Here is a 17,183-nt window from a genome sequence, read left to right as displayed (position 1 = left end):
TGCAGTCCGTGGAAAAAAAATAGCTCATCGATTCAGCAGCACATTGCACTTGTGAATTGACTAGATAAGTCTAACTAATTCTTCCTGAGAGCATCTGGTGGCATTTTGTAGAGCTACTGGAGCAGTAAAGCAAAGCTGTTTTTGAAGAGAAACAGACTGCTGGAGTCCAAGCCGAGGGTACTCCAGTGGGGCCTGAGTAGGAGATGAAAGCCACTTGAGCAGCAGTTAGGGAAGAGTAGCAGGTGGGAGAGAAAGCTGCCAGAGATTGCCTGAGAGAAGGGGAAAGGGCATCCCAAGTGGAACCAAACAGGGAACGATGGCTCGTGCTCTAGGACACGAGCGGGTTGCTCAAGCATCCCAGCCAGCCATTCCAAGCGTGGGAGGAGCGGGCAGCCGGGATCAACTTTCTTTTTCAGGCCAATGGTTTCTCCAGATTCTAGTGCCTTTTTTCTAAAAAAACTTCCCCCCGGGCCGGGATTCAATTCCCTGGACTGCTTGGGGCTACCAAGATGGTGCCCTAAACCCGTGCAGCGGTTTTCAGCACAAACGCAAGTGACTTTGTTTTACACCAGTTGGGGTAATGTCGTTTCAACTGGTAGCACTCGCAGACTGGTGAAGGGATTCCCAGGATGTTGCTCAAAGTTGAGGCAGCGTATTTGCCTTTTAACAGGCTAGAAGATGACTTGGCGAGATGGGCAAACGGCACTAGTATAACTTGAGAAAGCTTCTCTTAGTAGGGAAGGAGGAGGATTTTGGCAGGGGACAGACCTGGGAGAAAGGAATGTGTCAGCAGCCGTAATTGGGAGAGTCACACCTCATTGCTGTGAACTCAACAGGTGTCACTGCCACTCCCAGCAAGAAACTCCCTGATGCAGCCAGCAGGTTTCTGGTTTGTGTTTTTCTTTTTACTCACTCGCCTCCTTCTGCTTTCGGGGAGAAGTAATTGACAGAAAGGGGCCAGGGAATAAGTCCTTTTTCAAAAATCGAGTTGGGGCAGGAATGGGGTGGGGAGAGGGCAAGGTGAATTGTGTACCAGGTAGTGATAGCAACACCTAGAGAGTTGGCCCACCTACAATTGTACCACTGGGAGCCTAGATTGAAAACTGAGAGGTAGCCGAATTTAGGAGACGGGCAGGAGAGTAGAAGGCAAATGGTATGCATCCATTTTTCATTCAAAGTCTGATAGTTGGAATTTAAAATAAAGGTCATTTCTTTTCTAGTTATTTGCATTTTTGAGTCACTGGACATCATGGTAGAGTTATAACTCCATAAATGAGTGATCTTGCACTTATTTTTGGTGTTTCTCTTCACACACTAATACTTACATGAAGCAACAGCCTGGGGGTAGAGGGGAATTCTGGATATAAAGGTGCCTTGATTGATATCCCGGAACATTTCCTTCCTTGTCGTTCCCTTTACTGCTCCAGTATAGCCACTCAGTTCATGATTGAGAGTGACATTTGACAGAGCTAGGCTAGTAGGAGTAATGGAATCCACGTTACAATTAAGAATGTTTATAATGGGATTCAAACTCCAGCAAAAGAAAATATGAAGAGGAAGCTGTGTAAGGCCATATCAAGTGAATAACTTTCAATCAGTTTCTTTCTCCCTTGTAGCTATGAAAGCGGCTTTTAGAGTCATCTGGGTTATTACTATAACCCCAAGTCCAGCATCACAGCCCCACATCTCTGGTTTTACAGAGACTTTTCTTCCTGCCAGAGTGCTTTAAAACTTTTTTGCCTGCTTTTATCCCAAAGATAAATCCAGGATAGCTGCAATGGCAACTGACCCTTAAAATTAACTGCCCACCAAGCAAATACGGAAATGATTCTGGAGATGGAAATTTAAGTGTTTAATTAGTGATCGTTCAATGTTCAAGCTGAATGTCCGTTTCCTCCACACACACACGTACACAAACGTGAAAAGTAGTAGTCACATGTGATGTTCGGTAGAGATACTTTTGGCAGGAAATCAGGAGACCTTCATGATTTTCTGACCAGGGCATCTGCAGAGCTGGTCATCTATAACACAGAAAAGTGTCCGAGAATACAGACTGCTTGAAGCAAACTTTAGGATCCTTTTTTAATTTTTACCCAACCTTCTTGAATTGCCCTGAATGTGTCAGAAGCCACAGACTAATCCAGTTGTTTACCAGCCGTCTTCCCCCTGTGATCCCTTATTTACAGTTGAAGAATTAGCACAAAACTATTCATTCATTCAGTCGTATTTATTGAGTGCTTACCGTGTGCAGAACACCGTACTAAGCACTTGGGAGAGTACATTACCGGCATCGGCAGGAATGCAGCTTCTGTGTTGTAGGAGGGGAATGCCTAAATTGCTACTTACATTGGGATGTAAAATCAGAGAAACAGAGCTGTAGTGCTGGCTAGGGAGTGGAGGGTACAGCCATGTGCTAAATTCATTTTGAGGGTGAGTCAGTAATTTGTTTGTCAACTCAACCAGTAGCATTTTTTATTTGGTCCAAGATTTCACTCACCACAGCCAGAATTTCTTTAAAGAGAAGTACCATTTTATTGGAGGGTAGGGGGGAAGGGGTGAAACCGGACCTCAAATGCAGCACCCACTGTTGTTCTTCTCGCTAATGTTACTTCAAATAGGTTGGAAACAGGAAACATGGGGCAAATTTCAGGCAAACTTAGCGGGGTAACCTTGTGTTAACAAGTCTATAAAAAGGAGCACGCTGAACGATGCTAAATAAAAGGCCCCATCTCAGCATATTACGTTGGAGAGGTAAGGAGGAGAGCCATGACAGTGGAGGCGGGAAGGAGGAGATGGCAACAGGAACCGTCACACTCACCATGGCGGGGGAGGCAGCAGCAACAGAAGCACTGGGAAACTTGAGGGAGTGGAGAGACCAGGGAGAGAACAGATCTCCCCGTCGTTCTTCCTCAAAACCCTGCCGGCCTCCCTGAGGCTTCCCACAACCGGCTCTCTCCCCAGCCATCCGGAAGCTCCCCTCCCCTGGCTGTACAGGTTGATTGCAGACCCGGGAGTTTCTAATAACCACTCAACAGTCAGTCTGCCATAATATGGTATTTTTAAGAAGAAAAGGCTTAGCACCACGTTTTAAAGACTGTTGCAGCAAGTAAATCTGAGCCAAAGAACATTACTTTTAATAGTCTAGTTACCATAACAACTCGGAGCCAAACTCAGTGTGCTTACTTTCTCTTTATAGCAGTCGCAGACTCCACCACAATAGCTAGGCGGGGATTGTTGGAAGATCCCATTTTGAGCCTAGATCTTTCTCTGAAGAAACTGTTGTTCCCAAGGAGTTATTAGGCATAAGTCACAAGAAAGTAACTGGAACTTCCCAGAAGAACCTGTTAGCCTCTTCCTAATACTATTCCAGATTTGTAGCTGGAGGTAGATTGTTTCCCAGCTTAACTGATTGTCAGGCTCGAGAGAGATGCTGGGAGAGTTTTAAAATTGTTTTTGTTCCTTGAGCTTTCAACAGATACTTTGAAACCAAGAATTGTGATTTGGAAGTGGGTCTGTCATATCTCCCTAGTCGATTTTGAGTGGGCTTTGAGTCTTTCTAAGAATCCCTGTGGTGCTGAGTCCATCTTCCATGTTTCTTTTGCAGAGCTGGGAATTTGGGGTACCACTGTGCAGAGAACTCGCCTTTCAGTACGAAAGTTTCTATGACTATCAGAGTCTTAGCTGGATTCGGGTAAGTGAAACCCTCCCCACCTTTCCCCCGAACCCAGCCCACGATATAGAGAATTTGACAATTACTTCTGTCAAAGGCGGCATTATGGTGGTGTATTGAGACCTTCTTCTAGCTCGATTTGGCAAAGTGACTCTTATATGGAAATGGACACAAAGAAAATTCCGTGCTCAAAGGACTAACAGTTTTGGTTATTGTTCCCCTGGGAAATAAAAAGACAAGTACAACGTACACAGCAGAGAAACCCAAACTGTACAGCATCCCTCTGGAAATGAGCATGACTCCTCTATAGACACCCGAAAGTCACCAGAGCATTGCTTTCTAAGCAGCTGTTCCGAGGTGGATAGTTCCAGTAGTTTATTGAATTGGTGTCCGAAAGTCTAAGTGAGGAACTTTAACATACCATCCATCCTAGGGTCCACAGTCTGGGTAGGTTTTTTTCTTCTAATGGTGTTTATGTAGATATTGCCCCAAATATTCTTACACCCAAAAAGTTTCATGAAACAAAATCTTTCCCCTGTTCTGTGTTCTTCCCACCCGCCTCCCTGCCTGCTTTTTCTTATACCATTATTGCCAGGTTGGATGGTCATGGTAAAACAGCTCAAAGGTGTTTAAGGGGGTTCTGTTCAAATGAAAGGTGCCTTGCAACCCTGCTGCACTGTGCACTTCACACCCCCTATCACCTTCCTTAAGAGCATACTACCTCCAATGGTGGTTTCTCTGAGCTTTCTAGAAATGTCCCACCAACCCCCAAAAATTCTAAAATTCCATACCTGTACTTTTTCTTCAATGACACGGCATTGAAGTAGCAAGGGCATTCTGCAGGCATTGCTATTTGCCAAAGAGAGGTGTTCGGGTGGGGATTGCTCTATCTGAAACTGTACAGTTTTTGCAACTGAACTCAGCAAGATAGGATGAAAAAGGTAAATATAATAATAATAATAATAATAATGGCATTTGTTAAGTGCTTACTATGTGCGAAGTACTGTTCTAAGCGCTGGGGGGAATACAAGGTGATCAGGTTGTCCCACGAGGGGCTCACAGTCTTAATCCCCATTTTACAGATGAGGGAACTGAGTCCCAGAGAAGTTAAGTGACTTGCCCAAAGTCATACAGCTCATAGGTGGCAGAGCCGAGATTAGAACCCATAACCTCTGGCTCCCAAGCCCGTGCTCTATCCACTGAGCCACGCTGCTTCTCTAATATCAATTGTAAACGCCTGCACTATTCACCGATTCATTCAGTCATATTTATTGAGCACTTACTGTAGGCAAAGCACTGTACTGAGCGCTTGGGAGAGTATAGTATAGCAATAGACACATTCCCTGCCCACAGCAGGCTCACAGTCACCAGTTCCTGGATCACTTGGACTAAATCTGGTTAAATTCCCAGGTTTGGTGGTTAGCTCTTGCACTGAGGTGGATCAGAATGTGTTTTCACTATATTCAGCAAGTGGTGGTCCAGGCTGGAGGGATCTACCTGGCTCATCTTTCCTGCCTTGCTGCTGTAGGCCAGAGGGGCCGCCTCTGCTGGATCCCGCTACTGCCTGGGGTGTGGTGGGTTGATCTGCAGGCTGTGGAAGAGGAGGAGATGGCCCTGGGCATAGTTTAGTGGAAAGAGCACCGGCTTGGGAGTCAGAGGTCATGGGTTCTAATCTAGACTCCGCCACTTGTGAGCTGTGTAACTTTGGGCAAGTCACTTAACTTCTCTGTGCCTCAGTTACCTCATCTGTAAGTTGGGGATTAAGACTATGAGCCCCATGTGGGACAACCTGATTACCTTGTAGATCACCTTGTAACCTCCTCAGCACTTAGAACAGTGCTTTGCACGTAGTAAGCGCTTAATAAATGTCATTATTATTATTATTATTATTATTACCCCAGTGCTTAGAAAGTGCTTGGCACATAGTAAGCGCTTAACAAATACCATCATCATCATCATTATTTTTATTATTTTTATTATTATCATTAACAAAGTTTTGGACCAGGATTTGCCACTGCCTTGTATGCTACATCAGCACAACTGTCCCTTTCACCACTGCCTACAGCAGCCACAAGAAGTATCTCAAGGACGAAAAGAAAAAAATCCCCATTTTTGCCTCATAAGTGGTATCTGCCCTGACTTTTCCTTTTAGATATTTTGACTTCGGGATTTAGTTTCAAAGTTGAGTCCGTGTTTATTATATTGGGCCCTGCCAATTGAACCTGATGAATAAATCAGAGTGGTCTCCAGAATCAAAGGTGGTCAAAATTGGAGACACAAAGCCCTGGGGGTACTTCAAAACACATTAGGGGATATAGCCATTATGGCAGAAAATGGCTCAGATAATGGGAATTTGGGGTGGTGGAGGGCAGGAAGAAACAGCAACAGCACAGGAGTAAATGATAGGAAAGTGCTGTGCTTGGAACTCCAGGTTTCAAAAAGCCTAGCATTCAGGAGCTAGGCTTTTTTTGTGGCTGTTTACCTGCTATGGCTGATATTGTTCTTCATTCCACCTGGGCATTTCTGTAGGTGTGTGGGAGGGGGATCCTGAATTAGTTGGCCGGGGGAACACATGATGGTGAAGTACTTCAGACAAAAACCTTAATATTACCAATAATTTGGGTATTTTGTAAATATTATGTGCCAAGCAAGCAATACCAAGCGCTGGGGTAGATACAAGACACAAGACCCAATCTCTTTTCCACATAAGCCTAATAGGGAGGGAGGACAAGTATTTTATCCTCATTTTACAAATGAGGAAACTGAGGAACAGAGAAGTGAAGTGACTTGCTAGGGTCACACAGCAAGCAACTGGTGGAGCCAGGATGAGTGTCCAAGTCTCCTGGGTCCTAGTCCTGTGCTCTTTCTTGAGCCAGGCTGCCTCCTTAAGACTTCCCCAGTAGAATTTCTTTCTAAAAGAGATGGTCTTAAACAAAAACTTCATTTAGGTATTCCTATCCTCCAGACTAGGATAGGAAATGGGGCAGCCTCCCCCGATACCTTTGTTAATACTGCACTGACTTTAAAGAATATATCTCCAAATACTAGTGACATAGAGAAGAAGTGTGGCCTAGTGCAAAAAGCCCAGGCCTCGGAGTCAGAAGGACCTGAGTTCTAATCGCAGCTCCACCACTTGTCTGCTGTGTGACCTTGGGCAAGTCACTTCACTTCATTGTGCTTCAGTTACCTCATCTGTAAAATGAGAATTGAGACTATGAACCCCATGTGGGACAAGGATTGTGTCTAACCTGATTATCTTGTATCTACCCTGATGCTTAGTTTGGTGCCTGACACATAGTAAATGCTTAACAAGTACCATAAAAAAATAAAAGCTTCCAACTTTCAACACCATACCTGGAGTAGGGAAGTGTTCTTCTTTCTCCATAGCTCTTTTTTTCTTCCCATGAATCAATCTATCAATGGTATTTATTGAGTACTTATTTTGAAAAATATGAATGTTTGAGTTAGTGTAGATAAACCTGCTACAGGGCTAAATTTCTGCTTATTGGATTCTGGAAGAGTCAGTGCCATAAAAAACTCAAATTTATCATATTCCATCACCCGGAAACTAGTGTTCTCAAAGCAAATCTGAAGGTTGTTCACTTTTTTATTCACAGAAAATGGAAGCCACCTACTATGACAACATTGTGGAACAGCAACGCCTGGAACCTGAGTTTTTCAGAATTGGTTTCTACGGAAGGAAATTCCCTTTCTTCCTCCGGGTGAGCCAGTTTAGAGTAACAGTAAAACTCACAAAGCTTCTCTCTGAATTCATGGGAAGCTACATTTTGTCCTGTCCTATCTTTTTGGTTTGGTGTCTTTTGGATTAAATGTTCTAAATAATGTTTTGATTTGAAAGGAACGTGATTGTTTAATTCAATTCAGAAATCCCTAGGGGCGTTAGTTCACTTCTACCAAGCTAACTGCTGTCCTCAAACTTTGTTTCTTTAGTATGTTGTGCTGTTCTATAACTGCCAGGTAAGTCTAAATGCAGCTGGCCCAAAATATTTGAAATTCTTAGGGAGTTTTATGTTTGTGCTCTCATCACAAAAATATATTCTGAAGAGTTTTTTGTAAAACTTTAATAATAACAGTTGTGGTATTTGTTAAGTGCTGGTTATGTGTTGGCCTAGTGGATAGAGCACGGGCCTGGGAATCAGAAGGTCATGAGTTCTAATCCCTCCTCTACCACTTGTCTGCTCTGTGGCCTTGGGCAAGTCACTTCACTTCTCTGAGCCTCAGTGACTTCATCTGTAAAATGAGAATTAGGATTGTGAGCCCCATGTGGGATATGGACTGGGTCCAGCCCAATTTGCTTGTGTCCACCCCAATGCTTAGTACAGTGCCTGGCACATGGTAAGCACTTAACAAATACCACAAATATTATGTGCCAGGCTGTACTAAACCCTGGGGTAAATACAGGATAATCTGAATAGACACAGTCACCGTCCCATATGGGGCTCACAGTCTTTTGAACCTCCAAAGCACGTTGTCTGGGATCATCTTGAATTAGTATCTTAGGGTGATGCCCAGGACATAACAGAAGATAGGAGACACAGTCCCTGAAGTCTAGGAGCTAATGTATCCTTTGGGGAGTTGGCAAAGTTTGGCAATAGCTTCAAACTTCAAACCAAAACCAAAGTAATGTCCAAATTTCTATATGGCTGTGACACCTGCATGTTCCACAGAAGGCACATCCAACTTGTCCAGTTTCATTGGCATCACCTAAACTACACTCAACACCTATGAGTTGTAGTGAATATAAAATGGAAAGGCAGGCTCACCAACAGCAAGGTTCTGGAATGCACCAGGATAGAGGTGATGCTCATAAAACCATCACTTCACCGTTTGGGATGTGAGATGAGAAAGGCAGGGGGATGGGCAGTAGGATAACAGAAGTTTGGGAATTTGTCCTGAAATGAGGTCTATACAAGGAGGGCGGAACAAATGTCTTAAAGACAAGTGAAGCCCCATCAGCAAATGGACCATCCCTAGCATTCAAAAAGATTGACTTTTTTTAAAATCAGGCCCTGTCTGTATCACTGGGAAAGGATTCAGACGTTTCCTGAGTATTGTACACTCCTCCTGTTGGGCAGGGGCTTGCCCCACAAGGGATTAATCATCCAAGATTGCTCTCATATTGGGACAAATTACAGAATTGCTGATTATTAGAGCTTTCTGGTCAGTAGAGTGCTGTTTACAGAAAGAGACTAAGACTTGGCCTAGTTCTGACAACAGCCATGTGACAGCATTTCTTCTTAATTCAGCATAGCACTTGGGAAAAGAGGCTTTTCCAGTGTTGCTTTTTCACGATTAGTTTTGTCACAAGAGGCTTTCTTGTTTTCTTCACTTGGCACAGACAGCTGCATAGTAGGGAATCATCCTGCTGAACTGCAGAACCAGTATAAATGCCATCTCAAAAGCACTTGGCCTCCCTTCTGTCTCCATACCCCCCAACCCCACAAATGGCCCATCATACAAACTCGCCCCCAGTCTCCAATCCAGGATTCTCATCATTAGGTTATACTACTCTTTATAGTAATAAGCAACACCTTCACATACGATTTATCAGGATGCACCTTAAACCATTACCTTGGATTTGATTTGGAAACTAGTTTTGGAAAATGAGCAATAAAGTCAGTTACAGCAGAAGAAGATCTCCGGAGATCTGAAGCTCCTTAAATAAAGTCGGCTTGCTGTTAGCAACATATTCATAGCCACATCTCAGCTGGTAAATGTTTGCGAGCTTGTTTTCTTGTAATCAGTCTAGATTAAATGGTAGAAAGTTAGTGTAGGTATTGATACTACTGACATTGACAACAAGCACACTGTACCTAATTATAATCTCCAGGGATTCTCTAATTATGTTCCATGGTAGTATTTCTAATAGCCAAGTGGAATTAATAGAGTAACCACTTCAAGAGAACTCGGTCTCCTCTCTCTTTAATGACATAGAAATTTTAGAAACAGCCAATTAGCTGTTGCCTCTGAATAGATCAGATAATAACAGTGGAAGTTGGAGGTTACCGGAAAAAGGGGGGGGGGGTGGAATCATGTTCCTTGGAATTCCCATGTTGATCTAGTGAATACTAGTCTCCTAACCTCCATGTAGACTACCCCGACTGAAAGCAGGTTGAGTGCGTGGGTATTTTTGGAAGAAGTAGAAGGAAGGGAAAAAGTGTGGCTTAGTGGAAAGAGCCTGGGCCTGGGAGTCAGAGGACCTGGGTTCTAATCCCAGCTCCGCCACTTGTATGCTATGTGACCTTGGGCAAGTCAACTAACATCTCTGTGCCTCAGTTCCTCCTCATCCTGCCAAATGGAGATTCAGAACTTGTTCTCCTTCCTACTCCCTCCATGTAGGACCTGATTATCCTATATCTACCCCAGTGCTTGGCACATTAGTAAAAGCTTAAAAAATACCATTATTATTGTTATTCATTCAGTCGTATTTATTGAGCACTTACTGGGTGCAGAGCACTGTACTAAGCACTTGGAAAAGTACAACAGCAGACACATTCCCTGCCCACAATGAGCTTACAGTTTAGAGGACTATAATAATTATATAATTAATAATAAAGACAATATGGAATTTGATTAATTTCACCTGGAAATCGATCACAAAGCACTTTGAAATGCCCTTCATAACACCTGGGGAAAGCTCAAAGTTTCAGCCCAGAGTTAGAGGAAGAGCTAGGGGGTCATCAGGAAGATGGTGATTCAATCATCCATGGAAGATACTGCAGAAAAACTGATGGTCCTTCCCCTAATGAGAAGGGCCCAGGGTGTTTGTGTTCATCACAAAGCAGTTCACGGAAGAAAGACCCAGGACCATCTGCACCTGGTGAAGATATAAAATGCTAAATACCTGGTGCTTGTACTCATCAGAGTACTGAATGTGACAGAGAGCAGGCTGAGTATAAATATTGGCTGCCATTTTGAGACCTTGCTATCATTGGAAGTTTGCAGGCCTGGGAGAACTTGTTGATTATGGGCCAAGGGTTGGGGGGAGAGGGGAAGTGGCAAATAAACCTAACCAAATGTCATCTGTGACAGTGTCATCTGTGACAAATGCCCGCTGAACTTGAGTGTTGAGGCTCACCACTAGTCAGAGAGTCCTTTGCTCCATTTTATCATTTTGTCCTTTTTTTAATTGAAATTTTACTCCCCATTTTGAGTCCTACCAGTTCATCCTCTATAAACCAAACTTCACCTAGAAATGTCTGTTTGGATTATATAAAAACCAAGTTCTGGCATCATCGGGAGTTTTTCTCCCCTTCCATTAGAAAGGCCAATTCAGTGAAAACTCATTCTGGCTACATGATCGTAGAAGGAAGAAGCCTTAACGAGAGACAGTGACTGAAATCAGGAAATTACATTTCCTGATCTAGAATCTTGATCTGTAAACACTTGGAACTTTGTGAAGTGCTTCCGGATCTCACTGGCCTCAACACACATGCCTTTCATTCTGTCAGTCACCGTGATTGATCTACGGTAACCACACCTGTCACCGTCTGACTATTTGCATTGTAAATCTGAAGTGATGGAGAGCAAAGCAATAATATTAGTATTTCCATATTTTAAATGGGACTGATCACTCCAAGATGATTGTGGTGACTTCTACCCACTTTACATCATGTTCAAGACCTGGGCTAATCAATCATCATCAAGAGCAGGGACAATCCATAATTTTAGGCCTGTCAACTTGATTTCTTTTTGACATCTTCCTGCCATCTCTGTATTCCTGTAAGTAGAATGATCCGGTAATCTAGAAAAAGATGGAAAGTCATCTAATAGTACCTTCCACTGTGAGTTTTCTGTCTCCACCCTGGTGATGGGTTTCAGAGGTATTGGTATGTCTTTCAGCACTTTCCCACTCAGAAATAATGCTTCAAAGCTTACCTTGGCTTAAACACTTCCCTTCCATTCCCCCTCAACCTGTGAGGTATTTTCACTGACTTGAATAAAGTTATTAAAGACAGTGGTTGTATTATGCATGAAAAGAAGCAAATTTCTAGCATGTTAGTACAAGGTCCCTTTTTGCTGGATAGGATGTGAAAGATACTTTCAAAATGAAGTATCTTCATATGTACACACAAAAAAACTCAAAATACTTTATATTGGTGCATATTTACATCATGATTAATAATATAATTATGTTTTAAATTGTGCTTGTTAAGTGCTTATTATGTGCCAGATACTGTACTAAATGTTGGGGGAGATACCAAAGAATCAGATTGGATACAGTCTCTGTCCCACCTAGGTCTCTTAGTCTGTCAGAGGGAGGAGGATTTCATCCCCATTTTACAGATGAGCTAACAAGCACAGAGGAAGTGAAATGACTTGCCCAAGGCCACACAGCACACAAGTGACAGAGCTGGGATTAGAATCCAGGTCCTCTGACTCCCAGGCCTGTGCTCTTTCCACTAGACCGCACTCCTTTCTTTGGAAATCCCAATTCCAGGCCAAGGATTTGAAAGAGAAATCTGTACTAGAAGACATACTTATGAAATGCTTCCTTGATTAAAGAATTTCCAAACCTTTAGATTAGCATCTATCATGCTGTACCCTATCTCAAAACCTTGTCCACACCTTGACAAAAATTGCTGTCAAGGTATTGTATAGCTGCAGGTAACTCCTGTGTTGAAGGTTTGAAATCACATTGATTGGCCTCAGGGCTATCCCTCCCCAACCATTTTCTCTTGGTACTGAAATTAGTTCATTAAGTGGAGAAGCCTGGGTTGAGAGAGTTGTCTCTAAATTTTTGCATTCTCTTCAGGAAATATTAGGCCCTAACATAGAACAAGAGCCCCAAAAGGATGAAGTGAAAATAGAGACTTGGGTTTACAGCCCAGTTTATTTGTTCTGCTGATGTCATTCGCAAAGAAATTCTCTCCCCCAAACAGCCATCACAGTACAGGGAATCACAAGGGTAAGGCTGAAGTGCTTTTACCCCAATGTGTTTATTTTAGAATAAGGAGTACGTCTGCCGAGGACATGACTACGAAAGACTGGAAGCCTTCCAGCAGAGGATGCTGAGTGAGTTCCCTCAGGCGATTGCCATGATGCACCCTAACCACCCAGATGACACCATCTTGCAGTGTGATGCTCAGTGTATCCTTTAGGCCCGAAGGGCTCAGAAAGAAGAGTTTCTATTTGCTGTTAAAAGTACAAGGAGTTTTATGATTTTAAGCTAGCCCTCGGTGTGATTTCATCCACATTATTAAATCATCCGTTGGTATGCCATCCTTCAAGAGATGTTCACCCTGGGTTCCTAGTGGAAGACTGTGGATGATGGGCTTTGATTGTTGTTGGCAGAGCTGGATGAAAGAAGCCTGGTGGTAATCATTAAAGTCAGCCCGTTGCTCATTTCATGCATGCTACATTTCAGTCTCCAGCCGGCCAAATCGACCAGGAGATAGAATTTTGCAATGTGTCACATCTTCCCCCACCCCCCACCCTTTGAGATTTCCCCAAATGATTACTAACCACAACCCCACACACAATTTCCCATTTGCCCTGACATCCTCACTCTCCCTTAGAAGATGAACTGGAGGTGTGAGCTCATCTCTTTGATAAAAATCGGCATTGTGAATGGAAATGCTAACAACAGGCCTAAGAATACCACTGCACAAGGATTTTGGTAATCTTGGTCCAGGGAAGAGAGGGCCAGTTGCGTCCCAAGTGATATCTCACCAGCAAATTGAAACAGATCTGGGTCAGAAGCTCCTTGCCCATCAAAAATGTTTTTGGATAGCAGGAAAGGGCCCACTCTTTCTGCCATCTTTTTTTCCTCAGGGGTTCCATCTGCATTTTCCCTACCTTCATCTTGACTCCATCATTCCCACCATTTGATTTACTGATGATCCACCAAGAGCATTGAACTGTACTTGAAGCTTTGTGCTAACTCACTCTGCAACAAGATGGCCTTATTTTGAAGTTCTTGAGGTGGGAGGGAAAAGTCAAGGAGCGGCGAATATGCTTCTCAACTTTTCACTATCGCCAAAGTGGTAACCCCTGCAAAGTTTGACTCTCACCTAATCTTCTCTCTTTTGCAGTGGCCATCGAGACACCTATGAGATGCTGTGGTCACATTGTCTGCCTGTTCATCTTTGTGTTTTTCTTTGACTTACCCGCGCCCAGATTTGCAGATCTATGCAGTTACACCCATCCCAGAGTACGTGGACGTCCTTCAGATGGACCGTGTTCCTGACCGCATCAAGAGTTTTTATCGGGTCAACAATGTTAAGAAGTTCCGCTATGACAGGCCTTTCCACAAGGGTCCCAAGGATAAGGATAATGAGTTCAAGGTAGGAGTGATCGGTAAATGTTAGGCTGAGTTTGGGGAAGAGGTTCCATTAATGGTTTAACCCAGTCTGTAATTTCCCAAGGAGTTATCTACTTTTGGGGTTCGGGTTTAGTAAGACTGCGTATAGATTCAGTCTTGACCCCAGGGCTATGGAGGAAAGTAGGACTTTGAAAAGGAAGAAAAATTAAGTGTAATCTCAGAATAAAACATGACCTAAAATCAAATGGGGACTGAAATGATCATCAAAATCCAAAACGTTGAAGTTGTCATCTAACTTTGTGGCCATGCAAGGAGTACCTATTTGCATGTCAACTGTTTCAAGTTTAAATGGCAAGTGTGGTCCTTTTTGGTTCATCCTTTTCTCTATGCCGTTGAAGGCAGAGAGGGGTATTTAAGAAACTTCCCACCTTTCCTGCTTTTTGATTGTGGGAATCTTTCCCTACTCCAGGTGATTTTTAACAGCTGGGCTGATTATAGGAAGCTGAATCAGAGAAGGTGCGGCTTATCTCCTGTCTATTTGTATGTCTCTGGATTTCTTCCTCCTTGCAGCTGTTGCATAAATTGTTCCTGAATACTATAAATGGATGACAGGGCTTGGGCTGTTGCTTTTAGGAAGCCCAGTGTTTGCTTCTCTGTGTTAAATAACAGTTGACAAGTTGTCACATTTTAGGTATCCCGAATAGCATATGGCACATACTGAGGCTCAGATGTTTGTTCTCTCTGGGAACTGCCCTCCTAAGAGTCCTCAAGTCTGATTTACTGCATCCTCCTTTCCTTCCTGGTGTTCCTCTTTATAGAGCCTGTGGATTGAACGCACCACTCTAATCCTGACTCACAGTCTACCTGGAATCTCTCGGTGGTTTGAAGTTGAGAGAAGAGAACTGGTAAAATGAATGTTACTTTTGTAATTGTTCAGATAGCGATTGTAGCCACTTTTAAAGTGACCCTTTAAGGGTCACAGTGTAGGTTTTCCTGACCATCCCAGATTCATATTTATCCTTAGGTACTTACTGTGCCTGGGGTGGGGATTCGGTAGAAGATTACAGCAGATGGTATTGGGGTGGAAGAAGAAATGTTGACAAACTCATGGAGGAGGAGGGATGTTTGAACAGTCACTGGTGGTTTTGTGATTACAGGGAGAGTCTCCTGACCTTCATCTCCCCAAGGAATCAGTTCACTCCCGATTCTTAAGAACAAAAAGGGCAAAGGGGAAATGAGTTAGGGATTTGCTGGTCGGTGGCGGGGAGGGGTGCATGGTACCATCACTCCTGAAATGAGAATTCTAGGGTTGAGGTGTGAAAATGCTCTCTGAAACCTCCTCTGTGCATTAAATTGAGCACCAGATTTTATAAAAGCAGATGTGGCTCTCTAGTCACTTCATCAGACTCACACGGGCATGAAAATTAGGTGACATTTTTCACACTACTTTTCCCTTAGTTGCCAGGATCAGGAAGGGAATATTTGCAGCATAAAGCGCGGGTGTGCTATGTGTGCCTTGCAGGTTGAGGTGAGCCCTTTGGAAAATGCCATACAAGTTGTTGAGAATAAAAATCAGGAGCTGAGGACCCTGATAAGCCAGTATCAACACAAGCAAATGCACGGCAATATCAACTTGCTCAGTATGTGCCTGAACGGAGTCATTGATGCAGCTGTCAATGGAGGCATTGCACGATACCAGGAGGTGAGCAGTCATCATCAACATCAGTGGCATTTATTGAGCGCTTATTGTGTACTAAGCACTTGGAGGAGTACAGTATACCAGAGTTGGTAGACATGTTCCCTGCCCACAGTGAGCTTACAGGCATCATGTACTTGAATTTAGCACTGATCCCTGACCCATTTTCTCCTGAGAGCATTTCTTTTTTAGTATTTCTAAAGGGAAATGGATGGCAAAGGCCAAGGTGCGAAGCAACACGGGTACAGGCTGGGGAAAAACTGACTTAGATACAAATAGAATGAAAAAAGATCTGGGAGCATAATAATAATCGTGGTCATTGTTACGCACGTACTAGGTGCCAAAAACTGTACCAAGCACTGGGCTAGATGCAATATAAGCAGATTGGACACATTCCCTGTCCAGGATGGGGCTCACAGTCTAGTGGGGAAGAGAAAAGGTATCTTATCCCCATTTTTACAGATGAGGAAACTGAAGCACAGAGAAGTTGTGACTTTCCCAAGATCACACAGCAGGCAAGTGGTGGAGCCAGAATTAGAACCCAATTCCTGCCAGGCCCATGAAACTTGTGGAGTCTCCACCTCAAAAAATCTTTTAGAAAATAGGAGGTATCATCAATCATATTTATTAAGCGCTTACTGTGTGCAGAGCACTGTACTAAGCGCTTGGGAAGTACAAGTTGGCAACATATAGAGACAGTCCCTACCCAACAGTGGGCTCACAGTCTAAAAGGTACTCACAAGGTTTCTGCTGCATAGGGATGGGGCATGGGCTTGGGAGTCACAAGGTTTGCTGCCATTTGTCTGCTGCATGGGGTTAGGGCACGGGCCTGGGAGTCATCATCATCAATCGTGTTTATTGAGCGCTTACTGTGTGCAGAGCACTGTACTAAGCGCTTGGGAAGTCCAAGTTGGCAACATATAGAGACAGTCCCTACCCAACAGTGGGCTCACAGTCTACAAGGTAGTCACAAGGTTTCTGCTGCATAGGGATGGGCCATGGGCCTGGGAGTCACAAGGTTTGCTGCCATTTGTCTGCTGCATGGGGTTAGGGCACGGGCCTGGGAGTCATCATCATCAATTGTATTTATTGAGCGCTTACTGTGTGCAGAGCACTGGACTAAGCGCTTGGGAAGTCCAAGTTGGCAACATATAGAGACAGTCCCTACCCAACAGTGGGCTCACAGTCTACAAGGTAGTCACAAGGTTTCTGCTGCATAGGGATGGGGCATGGGCCTGGGAGTCACAAGGTTTGCTGCCATTTGTCTGCTGCATAGGGATGGGGTAATGGGGTACGGGCCTGGTAGTCACAAGGTTTGCTGCCATTTGTCTGCTGCATAGGGATGGGGTACGGGCCTGGGAGTCACAAGCTTTGCTGCCATTTGTCTGCTGCATGGGGTTAGGGCACGGGCCTGGGAGTCATCATCATCAATCGTATTTATTGAGCGCTTACTGTGTGCAGAGCACTGTACTAAGCGCTTGGGAAGTCCAAGTTGACAACATATAGAGACAGTCCCTACCCAACAGTGGGCT

At 43.8% G+C, this 17,183-nt stretch overlaps 1 protein-coding gene across 7 annotated transcripts in view; it reads left to right on the top strand.

Annotated features, from left to right (window-relative positions):
* The window catches only part of DOCK3 (dedicator of cytokinesis 3), a 477,519-nt gene that overhangs the window by 423,452 nt on the left and 36,884 nt on the right, over nucleotides 1-17,183 (top strand). For all 7 annotated transcript variants that reach the window (XM_038770866.1, XM_038770865.1, XM_038770864.1 and 4 more), the window contains 6 exons: nucleotides 3,605-3,691; nucleotides 7,288-7,392; nucleotides 12,640-12,781; nucleotides 13,811-13,977; nucleotides 14,774-14,860; nucleotides 15,478-15,657. In XM_038770866.1, the coding sequence (XP_038626794.1) occupies nucleotides 3,605-3,691; nucleotides 7,288-7,392; nucleotides 12,640-12,781; nucleotides 13,811-13,977; nucleotides 14,774-14,860; nucleotides 15,478-15,657 (768 nt within the window). The remainder of the gene's footprint in view (nucleotides 1-3,604; nucleotides 3,692-7,287; nucleotides 7,393-12,639; nucleotides 12,782-13,810; nucleotides 13,978-14,773; nucleotides 14,861-15,477; nucleotides 15,658-17,183) is intronic.

The sequence above is a fragment of the Tachyglossus aculeatus genome, chromosome X2 (assembly GCF_015852505.1).
Source record: "Tachyglossus aculeatus isolate mTacAcu1 chromosome X2, mTacAcu1.pri, whole genome shotgun sequence".
Classification (NCBI taxonomy): Eukaryota; Metazoa; Chordata; class Mammalia; order Monotremata; family Tachyglossidae; genus Tachyglossus; species Tachyglossus aculeatus.
The sequence above is the reverse complement of the archived record's forward strand: the minus strand, read 5'-3'. Positions and strand labels throughout refer to the sequence as shown.